The 22,034-nt window shown below is 42.7% G+C and overlaps 1 protein-coding gene across 2 annotated transcripts in view; it reads left to right on the top strand.

Moving 5' to 3' along the window:
- The window catches only part of EIF2AK4 (eukaryotic translation initiation factor 2 alpha kinase 4), a 114,583-nt gene that overhangs the window by 3,766 nt on the left and 88,783 nt on the right, over positions 1-22,034 (top strand). For both annotated transcript variants that reach the window (XM_044231478.1, XM_044231477.1), the window contains exons 2-3: positions 12,808-12,920; positions 15,631-15,733. In XM_044231478.1, coding sequence (XP_044087413.1) covers positions 12,808-12,920; positions 15,631-15,733 — 216 coding nt within the window. The remainder of the gene's footprint in view (positions 1-12,807; positions 12,921-15,630; positions 15,734-22,034) is intronic.

Here is a 22,034-nt window from a genome sequence, read left to right as displayed (position 1 = left end):
CTCAATCCCAGGACTCCACAAGTCGTGTCCTGAGCTGAAGGCAGTTGCTTAACCAAATGACCAAATGAGCCACCAGGCATCCCTCTTTTTTTTTTTTTAAAAGATTTTTATTTATTCCGCTAGTTTTTTTTTTTTTTTTAAGATTTTATTTATTTATTTGACAGATAGAGATCACAAGGAGGCAGAGAGGCAGGCAGAGAGAGAGGGGGAAGCAGGCTCCCTGCTGAGCGGAGAGCCTGATTCAGGGCATGATCCCAGGACCCTGAGACCATGACCCGAGCCGAAGGCAGAGGCTTAACCCGCTGAGCCACCCAGGCTCCCCTATTCTGATAGCTTTTTAACAAAAAGTTCTTAGCTCCATCTAAGTATGTATCTAGCCTGCCTTTTTCCACCCCCCCAGCTAGCTAGTTAGACTAACACAATTTTTTTCAATTTTTCCCACTATTAAATTGAAGTACCACCTTTACATTATATGAAACCATCTAGTTTCATAAGGACGGGGTCCCTGTATTTGTTCATGACTACATGTCTCTCCTTGGTAAAAGCTCTCAAGATTTTTCTTTGCATGAAATAATTCCCAAGTGTACTTAGATCTATTGTTGATTCTTTGTTCTACCCCATTAATCTGTTGAAGCAGTACTGCCACATTGCTTTAATTACCATAGATTTGTAACAAGCCTTCTTTGGTATTCAGTATGGTCACCATTTACTTTACAGAAGTTTCCTGGCTACTTTTACTATAGTCTTTCTTCTTTTCTTTCTTTCTTCCTTCCTTCCTTCCTTCCTTTAAGATTTTATTTATTTTATTTGTCAGAGAGGGAGCAGCAGGCAGGGAGAGAAGCAGGCTCCCTGCTAAGCAGGGAGCCTGACATGGGCCTCAATCTTAGGACCCTGAGATCATGACCTGAGCCGAAGGTAGGTGCTCAACCAACTGCACCCCCGGGCGTCCCTGTATTTTTTTCCTTATGAATTTTAGAATCGGTCTGCCTAGTTCAGAAACTTACGGTGACATTCTTAGTGGAATAACATCACGTATATTTAATTTGAGGTGAGTTCAGATTCTCAATATTTTCATGTTCATTTTTTTCATTGAAAGATAGTTGACACAATGTTACATTAGTTTCAAGTGTACAACACCGATTCTGCACTTCCGTGCATTATGCCATGCTCACCACAAGTGTAGCTACTATCTGTTACCATCTAGCCTACTAGAATAACATTCACTGTATTCACTATGCTGTACTTTTTTTTTTTAAAACTAGGCTCCATGCCCAGCATGGAGCCCAATCTGGGCCTTGTACTCATGACCCTGATATCAAGGCCTGAGCTGAGATCAGGAGTCGGATGCTTAACAGACTTAGCCACCCAGGAACCTAGCTATACTGTACTTTTGATCCTCTTTTATTCCTGTATTCTTTCCATACCTGGAAGCCTGTATTTCCTACTTCTTTCACTCAATCTGTCCATTCCCCTACATTCTTTTTCTTTCTTTTTTTTTTTTAAAGATGTTATTTATTTATTTGACAGAGAGAAATCACAAGTAGACGGAGAGGCAGGCAGAGAGAGAGAGAGGGAAGCAGGCTCCCTGCTGAGCAGAGAGCCTGATGCGGGACTCGATCCCAGGACCCTGAGATCATGACCTGAGCTGAAGGCAGCGGCTTAACCCACTGAGCCACCCAGGCGCCCCATTCCCCTCTTTCAACCCCTCTGCCAACAACAGTTTATTTTCTGTATTTATGAGTCTGTTTCTGCTTTTTGTTTATTATGTTGTTTTTTAGATTCCACATAAAAGTGAAATGATAGGGTTTTGTCCTTCTCTGTCAGACTTCACTTAGCATAAGGTCATCTATATATTGTCGCAAATGGCAAGATCTTGTTCTTTTTTATAGCTAAGTAATACTCCTGTGTGTGTTATGCACATCTCCTTTTGTATCCAGTCATCTGTGGATGGACACATGGGTTGCTTCCATATATTGGCTCTTTAAATAATGCTATGGTAAACATAGGGATGTGTATATCTTTTCAAATTAATGTTTTCATTTTTTTTGGGTAAATACCCAGTACTGAAATTACTAGGTCAAACGGAATTTCTTTTTTTAATTTTAGGAGGAACCTCAAAAAATACTGTTTTCTGCAGTGGCTGTCCCAGTTTACATTCCCACTGACAGTGCACAGGGTTTCCTTTTCTCCATATCCTTGCCAACAGTTGTTATCGCTTATGATTTTTATTTTAGCCATTCTGACAGGTATAAAGTGATATCTTGTGGTTTCAGTTTGTATTTCCATGATAACAAGTGATATTGAGCACCTTTTCATGTGTCTGTTGGCCATTTTCCTTTTTTTTTTTAAAAAGTAGACTTCATGATCAGCGTGGAACCCAGTGTGGGACTTGAACTCACAACCCTGAGATCAAGACCTGAGGTGAGATCAGGAGTTGGATGCTTAACCAACTGGGCCACCCAGGCACCCCTTCCCATACGTCTTTGGGAAAATGTCTTTTCAGGTCCTCTGCCCATTTGTAATTGGATTATTTATGCGTTTTTGTTGTTGTTGTTGTTGTTAAGTTCTTTATATATATTTCAGATATTAATCCCTATTTGATGTATCACTTGCAAATATCTTCTCCCAGTTAGTAGACTGTTTTTTTGTTTCATTTTTCACTGTGCAAAAGCTTTTTTTTTTTTTTTAATATTTTATTTATTTACTTGACAGAGAGAGATCACAATAGGCAGAGAGGCAGGCAGAGAGAGAGAGAGGAGGAAGCAGGCTCCCTGCCGAGCAGAGAGCCTGACGCGGGGCTCCATCCCAGGACCCTGAGATCATGACCCGAGCTGAAGGCAGCGGCTTAACCCACTGAGCCACCCAGGTGCCCCAGCTTTTTTTTTTTTTAATTTTAATTTTTTAAGTGATCTCTGTTTCCAAAGTGGGGCTCAAACTCACAACCCCAAGATCAAGAGTTCTGTGTTCCACCAACTGAGCCAGCCAGGTGCCCCTGAGCAAAAAGCTTTTTGTTTTGATATAATCCCAGTAGTTTATTTTTGCCTTTGTTTACCTTGCCTGAGGAGACATATCTAGAAAAATGTTGCTAAGGACCTCTCACATTTAGGTCTTTAATCTGTTTTCACATATTCTTACAATGGAGCTGTAGGTTATTAAATTCTAACACTGTTTAAAAATGCTTTCCCAACCAGACAGATAAGGCAAATACTTAAGAGAGAAGGTGAATGAACTTGGTGATTTTTAGAGTTAGTTACATAAAATACTCATTTTTAGAAAAGGAGATATGGGAGAAATCAGTGATTGAGGCATTTAACATAAAATCAGCGAAAGACAGATACTGTCTTATATGTGGAATCTAAAAATACTTAAAAATTTAAAAATAAGCCAAGCTCATAGATGCAGAGAACAGATTGGTATTTGCTTGCAAGGTGGAGAGGAGGATGGGTGAACTGTTTTTTGTTTTTAGTTTTTTTAGGTTTAAATAAACCAAATTTAAAAAACATAAAATATAGAAGAATGTTACCTAATTTTCTTTTTCTGAGCTTTTACTATCATTTTTATTTTTTACTTCTTTGCAGACTTAAAACCAGAAACTTACTCAGATTATCTTGTTTGCACTTGTTACTTTATTTCTAGATCTATTTTCACACAGAATAGTTTCTTTCCACTTTACAGATTGAGATCTAAAACATGTGAGGAAGAGGCCACATTGAGCCAAGTCTGGCCATCAAAATTTTAAGGAGGATGTGATTAGCAGAGTCCTAGGTAACAGTTCTAGGCCAAACACTTGAAAGTGGTTTGAATCATGTAACTTTTTTTATATATAATTGTAGTAGATAACACATAGCATAGAATTTATCATCTTAACCATTCCTCAGAGTACAGTTCAGTAGTGTTAAGTGTATTTATGTTGTTATGTGACAGAAAACTTAGTAGTTTTTATTAATTTTCCAAGCCTTGTCGTCATCTGCTGTTTGTCTTATAATCCAGTGAATTTTTGTAAAGATTTATTTATTTGTTAGAGAGAGAGAATAAGCATACGGGAGAGGGAGAAGCAGACTCCCCGCTAAGCAGGGAGCCTGATGCCGGACTCCATCCCAGGACTCTGGGATCATGACCTGAGCTGAAGGCAGATGCTTAACAGATTGAGCCACTGAGCCGCGCCGCCCCCCCACCCCCACCCCAAGCCAGTGAAATTTAAATCAGGGACTGCCATTACCCTCATGCTTCAGCCTTGGAACCAAAAGGTTTACTGCTATGTGGCATCACTAACAAAATTCTCAATTTTTAATAGTCTTATTCCAGTACTTTTTTTTTTTTTTAAGAATTTATTTATTTATTTATTTAAATGTCAGAGAGAGAGAGAGAGAGAGAGCACACTGGCACACACACAGACAGGAAGAGAGGCAGGCAGAGGTGGAGAGAGAAGCAGGCTCCCAGCGGAGCAAGGAGCCCAATGTAGGACTTGATCCCAGGACCCTTGGATCATGATCTAAGCCAAAGGCAGTGGCTTAACCAACTGAGCCACCCAGATGTCCCAACTCCAGTACTTTTAACAGAAACAGACAATTCCTTAAACCAGTTTATTTTGTTGGGCCTGAGTGTTAAGGAAATGTCCAGAGAAAAGCAGGTTCAGACTGAATAGCAGGCGTGTCTGACGGCACTGGCAGGGGTCTCTTTTGGGAGGCATGCGTGCATGGTCCTGGGAAGACACACTTGAGGTTATTGTTCATTCCTTTGGGGTATTTTAAGATCCTTTGGTTTTGTTTCTTGAAGAGTGAGCGTTTGTTTTGATGAGTCCAAATGAGCCTTATTTGTCTTACTTTTTAGAATTGAGTTTGCATCACTTTTCCCCTCTTTTTACATCACAGTCCAGGAACGTATCCAGCTTCATGATCCCAAGAAGAACACATACAGATCGTATCTTATTGTAGTAATCGGTGATATTACATAGATTACTTCTTGCCGTGACTTCTCTTTATGCTGCCTTTGTGTCACTTGCTTCTTGAAAACAAATTTATTTTTGCATGAATTTAGTCACAATTTTTTTTAAGATTTTTATTTATTCATTTAACAGAGAGAGATCACAAGTAGTCAGAGAGAGAGGAAGGGAAGCAGGCTCCCTGCTGAGCAGAGAGCCCGATGTGGGACTCGATCCCAGGACCCTGAGATCATGACCTGAGCCGAAGGCAGTGGCTTAACCCACTGAGCCACCCAGGCGCCCCACAATTTTTAAAATTTATTTTCAGTAACATGTATTATTTGTTGCAAGGGTACAGGCCTGTGAATCATCAGTCTTATACAATTCATAGCACTCCCCATAGCACATGCCCTTCCCAATTCCCTCACCCAGCCACTCTATTCCAGCCCCCCCATCTCCCTTCCAACAACCCTCAGTTAGTTTCCTGAGATTAAGAGTCTGTTACAAGGATGCCTGGGTGGCTCCGTGGATTAAGGCCCCTGCCTTCAGCTCGGGTCACGATCCTGGGATGGAGCCTGGAGTTGGGCCCTCTGCTTGGTAGGGAGCCTGCTTCCTCCTCTCTCTCTGCCTGCCTCTCTGACTACTTGTGATCTCTGTCAAATAAAAAATTAAAAATCCTAAAAAAAAAAGTCTGTTATGGTTTGTCTCCTTCTCTGGTTTCATCTTTCATTTTTCGTCCTTTTCCCTGTGATCCTTTGTCTTGTTTCTCAAATTCCTACTGTTAGTGAGGTTATATGATAACTCTTTTTTTTTTTTTTAAGATTTTATTTATTTATTTGACAGAGAGAAATCACAAGTAGATGGAGAGGGAGGCAGAGAGAGAGAGAGGGAAGCAGGCTCCCCGCTGTGCAGAGAGCCCGATGCGGGACTCGATCCCAGGACCCTGAGATCATGACCTGAGCTGAAGGCAGCGGCTTAACCCACTGAGCCACCCAGGCGCCCCATATGATAACTCTTTTTTTTGATTGACTTAATTCACTTAGCGTAATATTCTCTAGTTCCATCCACATCATTGCAAATGGCAAGATTTCTTTCTTTCTTTTTTTTTTTTGGATGGCTGCATAATATCCACTGTATATATATATACCACATCTTTATATATTCACCTGTTGATGAACATCTAGGCTTTTTCCATAGTTTGGCTGTTGTGGACATTGCTGTGATAAACATTGGGGTGCCAAATTGGTTTTATTAAGGTCAGTTTTGTAGTATGTACATTTTGTATCTGATACATACTGCATTGTGTTTTCTTCTTTAGTGCTCTCAAAAAAAAAAATTTTTTTTTGTTATCCCTTACCTTGTAAATACTTGCCTGTAGGTATTCTAGGAATTCATTCTTGTATAAAGTCAGAGAATTTTATTGACACTGTTCTAATGACCATTTATCTTCTGAACGGCCCTACCCACTCCACTCCCCAGAAAATCTTGGTTGTTACCATCATTTTTAATCAAATCTTGTTCAGCTCCAGGACTCCTTGAATGCCCTAATGTGAGCTCATGCATGGTATCCTAAATATGACTTGCACAGAAGCCTCTCTTATTGAGAAGCCCCTCAGAGCCCCTGCAGACTCTGCAGGCTCAAGGAAAGCTGACAAGTATTCTGCTTTTATCTTTAAAGTCCTTATCTCCTAACTGTCCTTTTTTTTTTCTTTCTTTCTTCTCTTTTTCTTTTTTCCCCTCCATGTGCCTATATTGGTTAGTATCAAGTTTGGCTACATATTATAGAAAATGTGGCAACTAAGTTTCTTTTTCTGAATGCTGAAGTCTGGAATCTAGGGCTTTTTCTGATTTATTGTTCCACCATCCTTAATGTGCCCTTCATGGTCCATTAGGGACCATGGGACCAAGGGACTTTCCTCTTTTTATTTATTTATTTTTTTTAAGATTTTCTGTATTTGTTTGAGAGAGCACGCATATGAGCATGAGCAAGCAGGGAAAAGGAGAGGGACAAGCACTTCCTCTGAGTGTGGAGCCTGACGTGGAGCTTGATCCCACGACCCTGAAATCTTGATCTGAGCTCAAGTCAAGCCAGAGGCTCACCCGTCTGAGCCACCCAGGTGCCCATGGTTCATCTTATTAGCCAGAAATTTGGTGTCCAGAGTTAGCTGTGAAGGAGTTGTATCCAGCTTAAAAAAAAAAAAAAAAAATCAGGGGTTCTGTTGGCTAAGAAATAAGGGGAGAGTGGATTTTGGGGGAACAGCAGTCTGCTGAGAAATGCCCTGACGTTTATACCCTGTGGAGAAGAATATCATGCTGGTCCAATTAAATTGTCAGCCAGAGATAAAGGCCTTGAAAGTAGCAGACACCCACTTCCTCACCGTGCTGCTCTTTTGAGTTAGTTCCCCTTGGTACTCAGATCCAGACAAGCTCTTAGTTTTTTGTCCAAGAGTATGTCCTTCTTCAGTGGCCTTGGGTCTCTTCCTTCCTCCAAGCTGCCATCACTGGGCTCCTGCACCTCCTAGAGCTGAAACCTTCACATATCCAGGAATCTCTTCACTTTGCTTCAGAACTCCTTCCTCCTTCCTAGAAGTTTTGGCATTACCTGGGCTCATTACTCTTATCGCTTCTCCTCTGCTGGCATTGCCATGTTGTGGAAATAACCGGAACACTAGACGTGCATGGTGTTACATGGCTGGCCCAGCCAAGGAGCGTTTGTGGAGTGCTTCGTACTTCTTTAAGCCCCAGTGTTCCTACCCATGCATGTTCCCAATGGTGGTCCTGGGACTGGCCCAGAGGCCTTTTTCCCTGAGGCTGGCCAGCCATCCTTTACTGGATTCATTGTGGTATATTAGGCATTCTCTTGAGTGAAGAGATCTTCAAGATGTGTAATCCCCCAGTTGGCCTCTGTTTTCTGAAGCTTGTTTTCTGTTCCCAAGACTCTGGACATCTGGTAAAGGGCTCTCTCTACCCTTTCCCTGTGAAGTCTATTTACATTCAGATACATGCTTCACTTCCTACAGAAAGACAAAAGGGAACGTGAAACTGGATTCTCTGTCTTGCCTCTGCAGGGATAACTCACTTCATGTGGTGTATGTTGTCTGTATGTTAAAAGTTGGTTTCCATCCTGGGCCCAGGAAAGATCTCTCCTTTGGTTTATATTTATAGTTTCTACTTATATGGCTTGTTGATAATTTAATTTATTTATTAGTTTTTAATTTTTTAGAAAAGATTTTGTTTATTTATTAGAAAGTGAGAGAGGGAGTATAAGCTGGTGAAGGGACAGGCAGAGGGAGAAGCAGACTCTCTGCTGAGGAGGGAGGCCGACGTGGAGCTCAATCCCAGGATCCTGGGATCATGACCTGGGCCAAAGGCAGACACCTAACCAACTGAGCCACCCAGGCATCCCTTTTTTTTCTTTTTTTTTTTTAAAGTAAGTTCCGCACCCAATATGGGGCTTGAACTCAACAACCCTGAGATCAAGAGTCCCATGCTTTACTGAGTGAGCCTACCAGGCATCCCCCAGAAGTATTTTCTTGATAAAGTTATAAGTTGTGATCATAATATGTCTCCAAGATTTGCAACCTGTGAGGTGAAAAAGCCTGTAAAATTTGAGCTGGTGGGGAAAGCCTTGGTAAAATTTTGAGTCTAACTAGCCTTTCTTTTAGTGTTTACATCTGTAAAATGGACATATATAACTTCCCTATGGAGCTGGATTCTTCTTAGAAAATGAGTAACAGGCACCTGGGTGGCTCAGTCCTTAAGCACCTGCCTTCTGCTCAGGTCCTGATCCCAGGACTCTGCTCAGTGGGGAGCCTGCTTCTCCCTTTCCTTTCCCTCTGCCTGCCACTCCCCCTGCTTATGCTCTCTCTCTTTCTCACAAGATAAATAAAATCTTCAAAAAAAGAAAAGAAAACAAAATGAATAACACAGCAAAGATGGGTTGGTAGGATTTATTTCAAAATAATTTCAGGTGGTGTTTGGGAGTAGAGGTAATATAGATACACAATATTGACCATTAATGGGTAATTGTTGAAACTGTATGGTGAGTGCATGCAGTTCATTATGTCATTATCTACTTTTGTTGGAAAAAATTTTTTATGTATTTCATTATTGAAAATTTCTATAATAAAAAGTTCTTCTAAAAGAGAGTGTTTGAGACTGGTCAAGGCCATGGTCTTTATTTTTCTTCCTAATGAATACCTGTTTCAACTGCTTTTAGCTAGATGTTTCTTATGCAGAATTCTGTCTTGGATATAAAGCAGAGAACAGCTGGCTTACCCTGGTTGGAGGGGGACAGGAGGCCGGGACCCTGTTAGTTCATTCTCATGCTCAAACCTTGGAGGCTCCTTGGAGGAAACCCACCAGCCTCTACCTACTTTTTCTTCTCATGTCCTCTGTCTTTCTGGAAAAGGGCCCCTCCTCCTGTGTGTCTCTCTTGTGCCCATTGCTGTCTGCCCTCCAACAGAGCCTAATATTGTCTCTTTCCTCCTCTTCCATAAAATTCCCATCCGCATCCTTACATGCTCTAGTGTCACCCATCTTGAAGACAAAACAAGAGCTTTCTCCCTTGATCTCACATCCTCCTCCATCTGTGGCCCCGTTCTCTGTCCCCTTAATGCCCAAACCTCCCAAAGGACTTGTCCAGATGAGGCGAGTCCTTCTCCCTTAGCGTTCCCTTAGTGTTCCCTCCTCATCACACCAGGGTCTGTGTTTAGTGCCCTCAGAGCCAGCTCTTGGCAAGGTCACCTGCAGTCCACGTGACCCCAGCAGTGGATGCTCTCTGTCTTCCACCTCCTGAGCCTCAGAAGCATCAGTAACAAGACATTTTTCCTTTTGTTTCCTTCCATTGAGGCCCAGTCTCTTTGTCCACTTTATCTCAGACACACCTTTCTCCTGCTTTACTGGGTGTCCCCCCTCCCTCCTGTGTTCCAGAAAAACACTGGCCTCCCTTGGGCTTTTTGGAAGACACCAACCTTTTGTTCATTTCGAACCTCCTCATGTGCTCTTCCCTCCTGGAATGCTTGGTCTCTGGCTTCTGTTGGCTTTAGGGCAGCGTGCTCAGCTCTGCCTGATGACCACGTCCAAGGATATTCCCTCATACCTGCTGCGAGTTATTCTCGAAGTAGAGCGTAGGGAGACAAGATGTTACTCTAGGTCTCTGGCTAGAATTAAAAGAGTCTCTGGCTAGAATTAAGGTGACATGAGACAGACTCACAGGAGAAGAGCATGCAGATTTTTACGTGTATGTTGGAAACCCCATAGGGAGAATAAGACCCGAAGAATTGGCCAGGCCTAAGTGTTTACAGAGTAGGTTGAACAAAGAGGCAGTTGTGAAAAAGTGATGAACATATGGGGAAACTGAAGAAAGATCAGAATTATTTTGCAGAGTTCTGTTTGCACAGAATTCTCTTGGCCTCAGTGTTCTCTGATAATATTTATTTTATTTTTGAATATTTCATTTATTTGACAGAGCATGAACAGGGGCGAGGAACAGGGGGAGAGAGAGAAGCAGGCGCCCTCCTGAGCAGGGAGCTTGACTCAGGACTTGATCCCAGGACCCTAGGATCGTGACCTAGCCAGAGGCAGATGCTTAAACCACTGAGCCATGAAGGCATCCTAGGCTATTTCTTTCTTTCCAGTGTAGGTGAGCATCTTTCATACAGGCGTTTTATCTCCTGTTTTCAGGAAGGAAAGAGGGTTAGAGGGCCTTTCTCGTATCTTCTGTTTTCAAGTACTCTTAGCTCAAAAGAGTCCTTACACCAAAGTGGCATATCTTGGGGCAGCTAATTCTGTCATGTCATGTATTCTCTTCGGTAGCACTTTCTGAACTTAGGTTCACCCACCCCACCACGAGACTGGAAGTTCCACGACACACACACACCCCACCACGAGACTGGAAGTTCCACGACAGCTGGAACCACATCTGTTTTCTTACTTCTTGGTGCTCACAGTGCCTGACAGAGTCTGTGCCCATCACTGTGGGCGATGATGTGAGATGGCTGAATGAGTACATGGAAGACCTCGTGGGTCACTGGACGTTTCTCTACATTCACAGAACTGTGCTTCCCTGGAGACTGACTCCACGGCTTCGAGGAAGCATTAGGATAAAGCCCTATGAAAACCGAGCTTCCATAGATTACACACATCGTTGATGAGAATTTTGTTTATTATATAATTCAGGGTACTGTAGGTTGTAAATACGTGTTAGAATTTAGTATTGCTATGTACTTCGTTGCCCCCTCCCCCAATTTTTTTGGTGCTTTTCCTTTTCTGTGAAATGTGAAAGGAATAACAGTCACATTTCCCTTTTTACCTTGGCCACCTGGATGTTCCAAGATAAAGTCAAACAAAGCCCAATCACAGCCCCTCAGAGTTGGCAGTAACAAGGGAGTGGGGATGAAAAAGACACAGGTTGGGAGCCAGAGTTGGATCTGAAATCCAGCCTTGTCGCCTGTGTCTCTGGACAAACAGCTGAAAGGTTCTGAGCTTGAACTGCTTCGTCTGTAAAACAGAAACGGTGTCCACCTATAGGGTTGATAAAGCGCCTGGACCATGAGAGTGAATATTTCTTCCCTCAGCCTCCCTTCTCTCATGATGTACAGATAATATAAACTGCCTCAAAGCTTTTTTTTTTTAAAAAAAAGCATATTTAATAAAGAGCAGTAGATGGAATATTTCGTTTTTTTGGTGAAAAGCAGTCAACTGAGAGTGTACCCACGTTTAGAAGAGCTTTGGGTTTCCATGTGGCTGTCACTTGTCATTATCTCAGTAGTCATATTTCAACTGAAGTTTCCTCTACTCAAGAGGTGCCTGACCCACCTGTCTGAAAAATCTCCCTTACCACTCTTTTCCATCATTCTGCCTGATTTTCTTTACGGCACTTCTCACTATGGAGAATACTCCCTTGTCTTTTCGTGTGTTGGCTAGTTGGGCCTGTGTTTGTCCAACTGACCCCTGTACTCCCAGCCTCTAGAACGTACCCATGCATAATCACGTGATTGGTACGCTGTAACATATACACAGACAGAAGCTCCATGGAACGTTTTGCTTCACCTCTTAGATAACTTCGAAAAGGAAGATGCAATCTCTCTGGCATAGGCCTTGTTTTTATTTATTTTTTTTATTTATTTATTTTTAAAGATTTTATTTATTTATTTGACAGACAGAGATCACAAGTAGGCAGAGAAGCAGGCAGAGGGAGAGGAGGAAGCAGGCTCCCTGCTGAGCAGAGAGCCCGATGCGGGGCTCGATCCCAGGACCCTGGGATCATGACCTGAGCCGAAGGCAGAGGCTTTAACCCACTGAGCCACCCAGGCGCCCCTTGTTTTTATTTTTTAAAAGAGTTTATTTGGGGCGCCTGGGTGGCTCAGTGGGTTAAGGCCTCTGCCTTCGGCTCGGGTCATGATCCCAGGGTCCAGGATTGAGCCCTGCATTGGGCTCTCTGCTCAGCGGGGTGTCTGTTTCCTCCCTTCTCTGCCTGCCTCTCTGCCTACTTGTGATCTATCTGTCAAATAACTAAATAAAAACTTAAAAATAAAAGAAAAGAAAAGAGTTTATTTATTTATTTGACAAGGGACACACACACAGAGAGCACAAGCAGGGGGAGAATGTAAGGCAGAAGAAGGCTTCCCGCTGAGCAGGGATCCTGATGCAGGGCTCCATTCATGAGCTGAGCAAAGGCAGACGCTTAACAACTGAGCCATCCAGGTGCCCCTAGGCTTTGTTTTAAAACCGTGCTTTAGGAAAAGATGACCAAATACCTGTATAAACCCACAATTGCACGTCATATTTAGAAAGTAGAACATTGCCGCTAAGATGCTCATTATCTTAATTGCTAACAATTGGCTCTCTAGGTGGGGAAAAAAAAAGTCTTTTTTTTCTTTTAGGTCACCGAGCCCCCTGAAATCAATTTAGTTCTGTACCCTCAGGGCCTGACTGGTGAAGAAGTATACGTGCAAGTGGATTTGAGGGTTAGATGCCCACCGACCTACCCAGACGTGTGAGTACATTTATGAATACCTTCCATGTGATACCACTTCTGTTTTCACAGCATAGGAACAGACACGTTAATGATATTTTCCCCTTCCTGCCTCTGTTTCCCTTAAAACTTCATGTCCTATCCCATATATCATTGAAATCCACATCAGCAGTAGATATTTTCATGAAACCTCATGGTCTCATGGTAAGTCTGCTTATCGTTGTAGAATAGTCACTCCAGATACTAATAATTACTTCGTGATTAAGTATTTGCTTTCTCTACTTTGTTTAGATTTTATTTATTTGAGAAAGAGAACATGAGCAGGGGGAGGAGCAGAGGGAAAAGGAGACTCCCAGCTGAGAAGGGAGCCCAGTGTGGGACTTGATCCTAGGACCCTGGGATCATGACCTGAGCCAAAGGCTAATGCTTAACTGACAGCCACACAGGTGTCCAACCCAACACATTTTCAGATCTCCACCCGCCTCCCCACCACCCTACCCCTGTACTGCCTCCAGATGAGAACCACTGACAGCAAACGCATTGTCAGTCTGTAGTCAAGGATTGTCTCTTTGAAGTCTGTGTGTATTCCGGGGAATCTTGCCTCAGACATTCCACATGGAAAGGCAGATGGGCTTGGACGATGTTCTGTGGTTCGAGCTTACTGTGCAGGGAACAAGTGAAGGAAAGACACAGAAAAGGAAGCCATGCCTTACAGAGTGGGTAGGAAATTTACAGAATTTGTTATCCTAACAGCTCCTGGAGAAGGTGAAAGTACAGATAGGTCAAGGTGAGTTTCTTGAATTTAGTAACCCTCTTTACCTATAACACTGTGCCTGGAGTAGATACAGTAGGTGTTTAGTATTTAATTACTTAATTGGTTAAAGGGTAATTAAGTTTATGAAAGAAAAATAAGGCCACGCCTCTCTGGGTTTTATTTTTCCTGACACCAAATAGGTGGTGTGTTTTCTGACCGCTGGGTGCCTAGCAATTCACTTCCTTTTGGACATGAAATAGTGTAGTTACTGTGGATCTCGTGGGTTAAGGGCTCCGTTCCACAATATTGCAAGTGCCAGTTGCATGTACCATATTTCTGATCAGTTGACCAAGAATTTGTGAGCTCCTGCAACCCCCTTAGTAGGTTTGATGCTGAGTTAGAAGAGCCTATAGAACTCAGGAAGGCACTTGACTTATAATTACCAGGTTACTATAAAGGATATAATGCAGGACCAGCCTAATGAAAGAGGCATGTCGGGAAGGAATGTGGTGAGAGTTATGGAATTCCTTTCCCCTGTTGCCATTGAATGGTATCCCCTGGGGGCACAGTCACCCCTGGTTGGGAACCACTGGCTGGAGGGCCATTCTGGTGAAACCCTGATGTGTCCAATTGGTAAAAATAATATGGGATTTTTTTTAAACACCATGGAAATGATTATGAAAAGCTACAAAGCAGTCATTATAATATCAGCTATAAAATTACAAATTTTGTGCCATGGGCATCAAGAGAAAGCTGGAAAAAAAATTTTAAGTCTAATTAGTATTGTAGATGGATTTTTCCTCATTCTGTTGATATTGCTATGTAATGACTGCTGAATTAAATTATGTAAGGCTTGCCTTGGGGAGAACATTCTTATCCTTTGAGAAGACATGGTACAGGAAAACTTTCTTTTTCTACAGAATTGTCCTTCATGTCACCATGTGAGAGTCCTGGGTTAGATCACATGTAGACTCAGGACTCTATGGCATTTCTGTTCTTTTTCTCACATATATAAACTTCATTCTCTCAGATTGCCATCTGTTTGAGTAGATCATGATGGTGGTAATCTGTGACACTGGAACATTGAGAGAATGCAGAGACATGAATTGTAAAGGCTTTGCTCAGATAAAAATACCATCAGTTTCTCAGATATGCTTATAGGACATAGAGTCATATTCTCTTCTATAAAACTAAGCAAAGCCTATTTGATCTCTTGATTTTTTACTGGATACTATTAACTGGGAACCAAGGGGGTCCTGAAGACCAGCTGTGTGAGCTTTGAATGGATGGTGTTGAGTGTCAGTTGTGCTGGGTGAGGAGAAGGGGGGTGTGCCGGGCATCCTTCTAAGAGCAGAATGGGCAGAGCTTGCCCAGGTAGATTCTGCTGTGAGTGGGTGAGCAAGCATTTCCACCTTGTTGACAATCAGGAGTGATGTGACGGAGCACATAGTGGGAATGCTTGAAAGGATCACTGAGGCTTCATTTTTCTTTTTCTTTTTAAACCTTAAAGATTTTAAGTCCTCTCTACACCCACCATGCGACTCGACCCACAACCCTGAGATCAAGAGTCACATGCTCTACTGAGTTAGCCAGGTGCCCCATCCGAGGCTTCCTTTTGCCTGTTTGTCTTGCTTTATGCTGGAGCACATGAGTGAGCCCAGAGCACATGGACTCTTGTGGGTGAATTGTGAAAGTTGGGTTAATAGATGTTGGGGGCGAGCCAGGATCAAGCCCACTAAATCTGGTCATCTGGGGGACTGGCTTCTCCCCCAGGGGCTGCAGGTGACCCCACTTGAAGCACTGTGTTGACAGAGTTGCTGGGACGCAGTTGGAATCCTTGGAAATGGAGGAATATGGTACTAGGGGTGTAGAGGCCTGTATGAAATCCCTGTGTTCAGTGCTTGGACTTAACAAATATTTATTAATGCAAAGAAGCCATACTTCTTGGAGTAACTCCTTTTTGTCTTTCTTTTCCAGAGTCCCTGAAATAGAGTTAAAGAATGCCAAAGGTCTGTCAAATGAAAGTGTTAATTTATTAAAATCCCATCTAGAGAAAGTGGCCAAAAAACATTGTGGAGAGGTAAGATATGTTTAACTGGAGTTGTAAGAGGACAGTGGAAACCTCATCCCCCTCACCTGTGTTTGCCTTCCTGCCTTCTCTTGGGCTTAGAGGCTATTCTGTGGCACTTCCAACCTAATGTTGACTAGAATGTTTTGATAGGTACAAAGGGGAACATTGTTACTTGTATTTCTTTAATGTACAGTTTTTATGAATGACAAATTGTAGAGTATATATGGAGGGTACATTGCTGATTCATAATTTTTCCATTAAGCGTCCATGTGACCCTGGCCATACTGTTGGCCCAGTTTGGATCGGGCATCGTAACCTGACCATGACTTGAACCTTGACGTTGGAAAATGTTTGCGGGCAAATGATTTTGGATTGAACTTTGCCACCTCTCCCTGTTGCATATCAGAAGAGCTCACCGTTTCCCTTCTCAGTGATTAGTGACATACTCTACTCCCTCAACGTCTATTTTGTACTTGAGCATTTCCATTTAGTTCAGCATTCTTTTGTAGTCCTCTGCACATCAGGGTATATGTGAGTTCTCCCTTGGGTGACAGAACTCTCTGGAAAGCTAGACTAGGTGACTTCCTGGGGCAGCAGGTTACTGTGGGCTTCTTAGGCCAGACCAGTTCTCTTCAAATTTGAGCCATCTTTCCTCACTCGGGCAGCTCATGCTTAAGGATCCCATCCTGTAAAAACAGAGAAGAGTTAAGTAATGACTTACCCCAGGTCTCCATGTCTCTTTTGGACCTCTGAGAAAGTGACTGGACTGTTTTTTGGTTGCATTCTGTAACACAGGAGTCACAGCAGGACCTATTCCTTGGTTACTGTTCCAAGATTTCCGGTGATTTCTTGAGCTACAGAGGGACTGAGGAACAGCCTGAACAAAAAGCTAGGCCCTGCGGATTACTGCAGAGTTCTTTCTCATGCAGTCTGCTGTTCTCAATGAAAAATAATATGGAGTTATACTGAAAATTCAACTATAGAATCCTTTGGTTTCTTGGATTCATGATGTGTGATTTTTTTTAAAGATTTTATTTATTTATTTGACAGACAGAGATCACAAGTAGGCAGAGAGACAGGCAGAGAGAGAGAGGAAGGGAAGCAGGCTCCCTGCTGAGCAGAGAGCCTGATGCTGGGCTTGATCCCAGGACGCTGGGCTTGATCCCAGGACCCTGGGATCATAACCTGAGCCGAAGGCAGAGGCTTTAACCCACTGAGCCACCCAGGCGCCCCTCGATATGTGATTTTTTAAAAAATATTTTTGCTTTATTTATTTTTTATAATTCGGTATTAACTATAATCACTGAGCTGTACATTAGATCCCCAGAACTTAGTCTTTTTTTTTTAAGATTTTATTTATTTATTTGACAGACATCACAAGTAGGCAGAGAGGCAGGCGAGAGAGAGAGAGAGAGAGAGAGAGAGAGAGAGAGAGAGAGGAGGAAGCAGGCTCCCTGCCGAGCACAGAGCCCAATGCGGGACTTGATCCCAGGATCCTGGGATCATGACCTGAGCCGAAGGCAGAGGCTTTAAGCCACTGAGCCACCCAGGCGCCCCCCCAGAACTTAGTCTTACTCTTTGTACACTTTGACCAGGATCCCCTCTTTTCTCCAACCCCCTGGCTCCTGGTAACCACCACTCCAGTCTCTGTTTTTATGGGTTTGGTTTTTTGGATTAAGTGAGATCATACAGTATTTGTCTTTCTCAGTCTGACTTATTTCACTTAGCGTAATGCCCTCAGGGTCCATCCATCTTATTGGAACAGCGGGGCATCCTTTCTTATGGCCAAATAATGTTCCATTGCATTGATATACCATATCTTCATTCATTCATCCATTGACAGACACTGTATTGCTTTCATAACTTGGCTATTGTGAATAATGTTGCAATAATATGGGAGTGCAGGGATCTCTTCAAGATCCTGTATTCACCTCCTTTGCATATGTACCCAGAAGTGCGAGTTGCTGGATCATATCATAGTTGTTTTTGTTGTTGGGTTTTTTTTTTTTTTTGAGGATCCTCCATATTGTTTTCCATAGTGGTTGAACCAGTTTCATTCCCACCAACAGTGCATACGGGTTCCCTTTTTGCCACATCCTTGCCAGTATCTGCTCTTCCTCATCTTTTTTATGACAGCCATTCTGACTGGAGTGAGGTGATAGCTCATTGTGGTTTTGATTTCCATTTCCCCAATGATGAGTGACGTTCAGCATCTTTTCATATGTCTCTTGGCCATCTTAATATCTTCTTTGGAAAAATGTCTATTCAGATCCTCTGCCTATTTTCTAATTGGATCATTTGGGGGTTTTTGCTGTTAAAGTTCTGAGTTCCTTCTATATTTTGGATGTTAGCTCTTTATCAGAAACATGTTTTGCAAATATTTTTCCCCATTCCATAGGTTGTCTTTTCATTTTGTGGATGGTTTCCTTTGCTCTGTGGAAGTTCTAAAATTTGATGAAGTCAAATTGTTTACTTTCACTTTTGATGCCTGTTCTTGGGCGTTATTTTAAATTATATTTTTTATTTTGAGCTAATTACAGATTCATATGCAGTTTTAAGAAATAATACTAAGAGATTCCATGTAGTCTGTACTGAGCTTCAAGGCTGTTATATAAGTGGAATCATGTATTATGTAACTCTTGGGACCGGCTTTCTCTTCACCCAGCATAATGCTCTGGAGACCCATCCAGATTGTTGGAATGTATTGGGAGTCATTACTTCCTGTTACTAGGTAGTATTCCGTGGTATAGATACACAGCTGCTGATTTATCCATCCACCAGGTGAAAGATACAATTGTATCTAGTTTTGGGCTATTAAAAATAAAGTTGTGGGGGCACCTTGGTGGCTCAGTCAGTTAAACGTCTGACTCCTGATTTCAGCTCAGGTTACGATCTCAGGGTCTGTGAGATCAAGCCCCGCACTGAGCGTGGAGTCTGTTGAAGATTCTCTCTCCCTCTGCCCCCTCTCTCACATTCTGTCTCTCTCTCTCTCTCTCTTTTTTTTTTTTTTAAGATTTTATTTATTTATTTGACAAAGAGAGTGAGCACAGGCAGAGTGACAGGCAGAGGCAGAGGGAGAAGCAGGCTCCCTGCTGAGCAAGGAGCCCGATGCTGGACTCGATCCCAGGAGGCTGGGATCATGACCTGAGCTGAAGGCAGCTGCCCAACCAACTGAGCCACCCAGGCGTCCCTCACATTCTGTCTCTTAAATAAAAAAGAAAAAATAAAAGATGACTGGGTGGCTCAGTGGGTGAAGCCTCTGCCTTCAGCTCAGGTCATGATCTCAGGCCTCTCTGCCTGCTTATGATGTTTCTGTAAAATAAATAAAATCTTTTTTTTTTAAAGATTTTATTTATTTATTTGACAGAGAGAAATCACAAGTAGATGGAGAGGCAGGCAAAGAGAGAGAGAGAGGGAAGCAGGCTCCCTGCTGAGCAGAGAGCCCGATGCGGGACTTGATCCCAGGACCCTGAGATCATGACCTGAGCCGAAGGCAGCGGCTTAACCCACTGAGCCACCCAGGCACCCATAAAATCTTGAAAGAAAAAATACCATTATAATCATTCACATATGTTTTTATGGGAACATAAGTTTTCAATTCTCCTCAGAATAAATGCCCAGAAGTGCAGTTGTTGGTATATGGAAGCTGCATGTTAAATTTTTGAAGCAGCTGTCACACTTTTCCAGATTGACTATACTACCTTACATTTCCAGCAGCAATATGTGAGTGATCCAGTTTCTCCACACCCTTGCCAGCATTTGATGTTGTCATTTTTTTTAAAATCTTTTTTTTTTAAGATTTTATTTATTTATTTGATAGACAGAGATCACAAGCAGGCAGAGAGAGAGGAGGAAGCAGGCTCCCTGCTGAGCAGAGAGCCCGATGCGGGGCTTGATCCCGGGCCCCTGGGACCGTGATCTGAGCCGAAAGCAGAGGCTTTAACCCACTGAGCCACCCAGGTGCCCCAATGTTGTTACTTTTTAATTTCAGCTGTGTTCTAATAGATGTGGTGGGTGGTTATTTATTTATTTATTTATTTTTGATGGTGGTTATTGTTATGTGTCAAACTTGCTAGATTGTGGTACCCACAACATTGCCCTAGATGTTTTTCTTTTTGTTCTTTATTTTTAAAGATTTTATTTATCTGATGGGAGAGAGAGAGCCAGAGAGCACCAGCAGGTGGGGAGGGGTGGAGAGAGAAGCAGACTCCCTTGTGAGCAGGGAGCCCTATTCGGGTCTCCATCTCAGGCGTCTGGGATTATGACCTGAGCCAAAGACAGACACCCAACCACCCAACCCACTTAACCCAGCCCTCTAGATGTTTCTATGAAGATATTTTTTAGATGAGGTTAACCTTTAAATCAGTAGACTTTGGGTTAAGCAGATTATCCTCCATAATGTGGGTGGGCCTCATCCAATCAATTGTGGGTTTTAACTGAAAAAGACTGGCTTTTCTGGAAGCAGGGTAACTAACTACCAGAGGATGGCTGTTAGATGGGACCTGCTGGGTCTCCAGCCTGCTGATCTACTCCAAATATTCTGGACTCTCCAGCCTCTATAATTGCATGAGTCGGTTCCTTAAAATCAGTCTCTCCCTGTGTGAATGGCATGCGAGCGTGTGTGTGCACGCTCCCCCCCCCCCATCCTATTGGTTCTGTTTCTCTGGAGGACCCTGGCTAATACAGATGCATATCTGGAGGCTGTGATGGAGTGGCTGTTACAAATGAGGGCAGGAGAGGCTTCTGATGAGGTCACATTTGAACAGGGTGCTGAGAGGAGCAGGACAATCAGCTGTGTAGCTACACAGGGAGAGAAGGACAAGAGCCAGTTTGGAAAGTAGTTCTTACTTTCATCTAGTCTCACATATTGTATCTGATGTGTTTGTACGAAAATGCTAGTCATTTAAATCAATTGACAAAAGAAGAACCCTCCACTGCTTGGCTGTCTCCTTTCTGGTATAGAAGTGGTTTCTCTCCGACAGAATAGGAACTGCCTACTTATCCCAGCTTTTCTTTCTTTCTTTCTTTCTTTTTTTTTTTTAAGATTTCATTTATTTATTTCACAGAGATCACAAGTAGGCAGAGGCAGGCGGGGTGGAGGACAGGGGAGAGCAGGCTCCCCGCTGAGCAGAGAGCTGATATGGGGCTCAGTCCCAGGACCCTGAGATCATGACCTGAGCCGAAGGCAGAGGCTTAACCCACTGAGTTACCCAGGTGCCCCTCCCCAGCTTTTCTTAGAAGAGCTTCTCTTTGAAGAACTTGGCCTCGTAGACTATGGCTTAGTGTTTGTCAACTGTAAAGTGATGTTTATCCAGTGATTGGCACAGCTTCTGCTACAATTAAAAGACATAGGAACTTCCCCCAATAATAGCTGTAGTGTCTTTGCATGTACTCCTTGAGAGAAAGGTGGCATGAACACCATGTGAACGAACTTCATATTCTTGTGCATAGTGACCTTTATTACTAATTATCACCCTCTTTTAAGTCCTTTTAGAAATAAGACTTTTTAAACTGCTTTATTGTGATTGAGGAAAAAGACATTTCAGAATGGTGGTCATCATCTGTAGAAGGAAGGAGCTTGGCAGTCTTGACCTCTCTGAGGTTGGGGCAGTCAGTGTAGGGTCCCAGAAACCTTTGTTTTATGAGTTTACCAGCCCAGATAAGATTTATGACTCCTCCAGGTATGAGAAAGTGGCTCTAGTGTTCCCATAAACAAATTCTGAGAGGGGGGCATTTTTTCCTTCTGGTGGTATCCATGAATACTTCCTTCGGTGGAAATGGAATGTTTGCTTAGTATTTATTGATCAGCTTCTACTCTTGTTACTAGCAGGGAGCTAGTGAGGCCTTTACGTATTTGCCTCTGTACCCCGAAGAATGTTTTCAGTACACTGTATGGAGCGATGAAAGTTCTCACTGTGGCAGTGATTCTTCTGCTATCATTTCTTAGACGGGTCTTCTAGTTGGCAAAGTACTTTATTTTTATGCCATGTTAAATATTTTATAAGGTTTATTTGTACACTAAATACTTGTCCAGAAAAATAGTTTGTCAGATTTACGGTACAGACGATGCCAGTAAAGTTGAATAGGACGGTAAAAGAAGAAGGAAGCTTTTTATTTAGCTAGGTAGTGATTTGTCGTGATAGCAGCACAATGGGGTAAGTCTTAGAAAAGCTTTTTCCTGCTGTGATTGCATCAGATACGGAATTCAGCAAAGGTCCTTTCCAAGTTGAGTATCACTGTTGTAAGTGGGCCTCTGACTGCCTGCATCCTTTCCTGAAGTCTCCTTTGGGCCCTGTCTTCCCATTACTTG

This window comes from Neovison vison, chromosome 13 (assembly GCF_020171115.1).
Source record: "Neovison vison isolate M4711 chromosome 13, ASM_NN_V1, whole genome shotgun sequence".
Taxonomy (NCBI): Eukaryota; Metazoa; Chordata; class Mammalia; order Carnivora; family Mustelidae; genus Neogale; species Neogale vison.
This window is presented reverse-complemented; position numbering and strand designations above follow the sequence as displayed.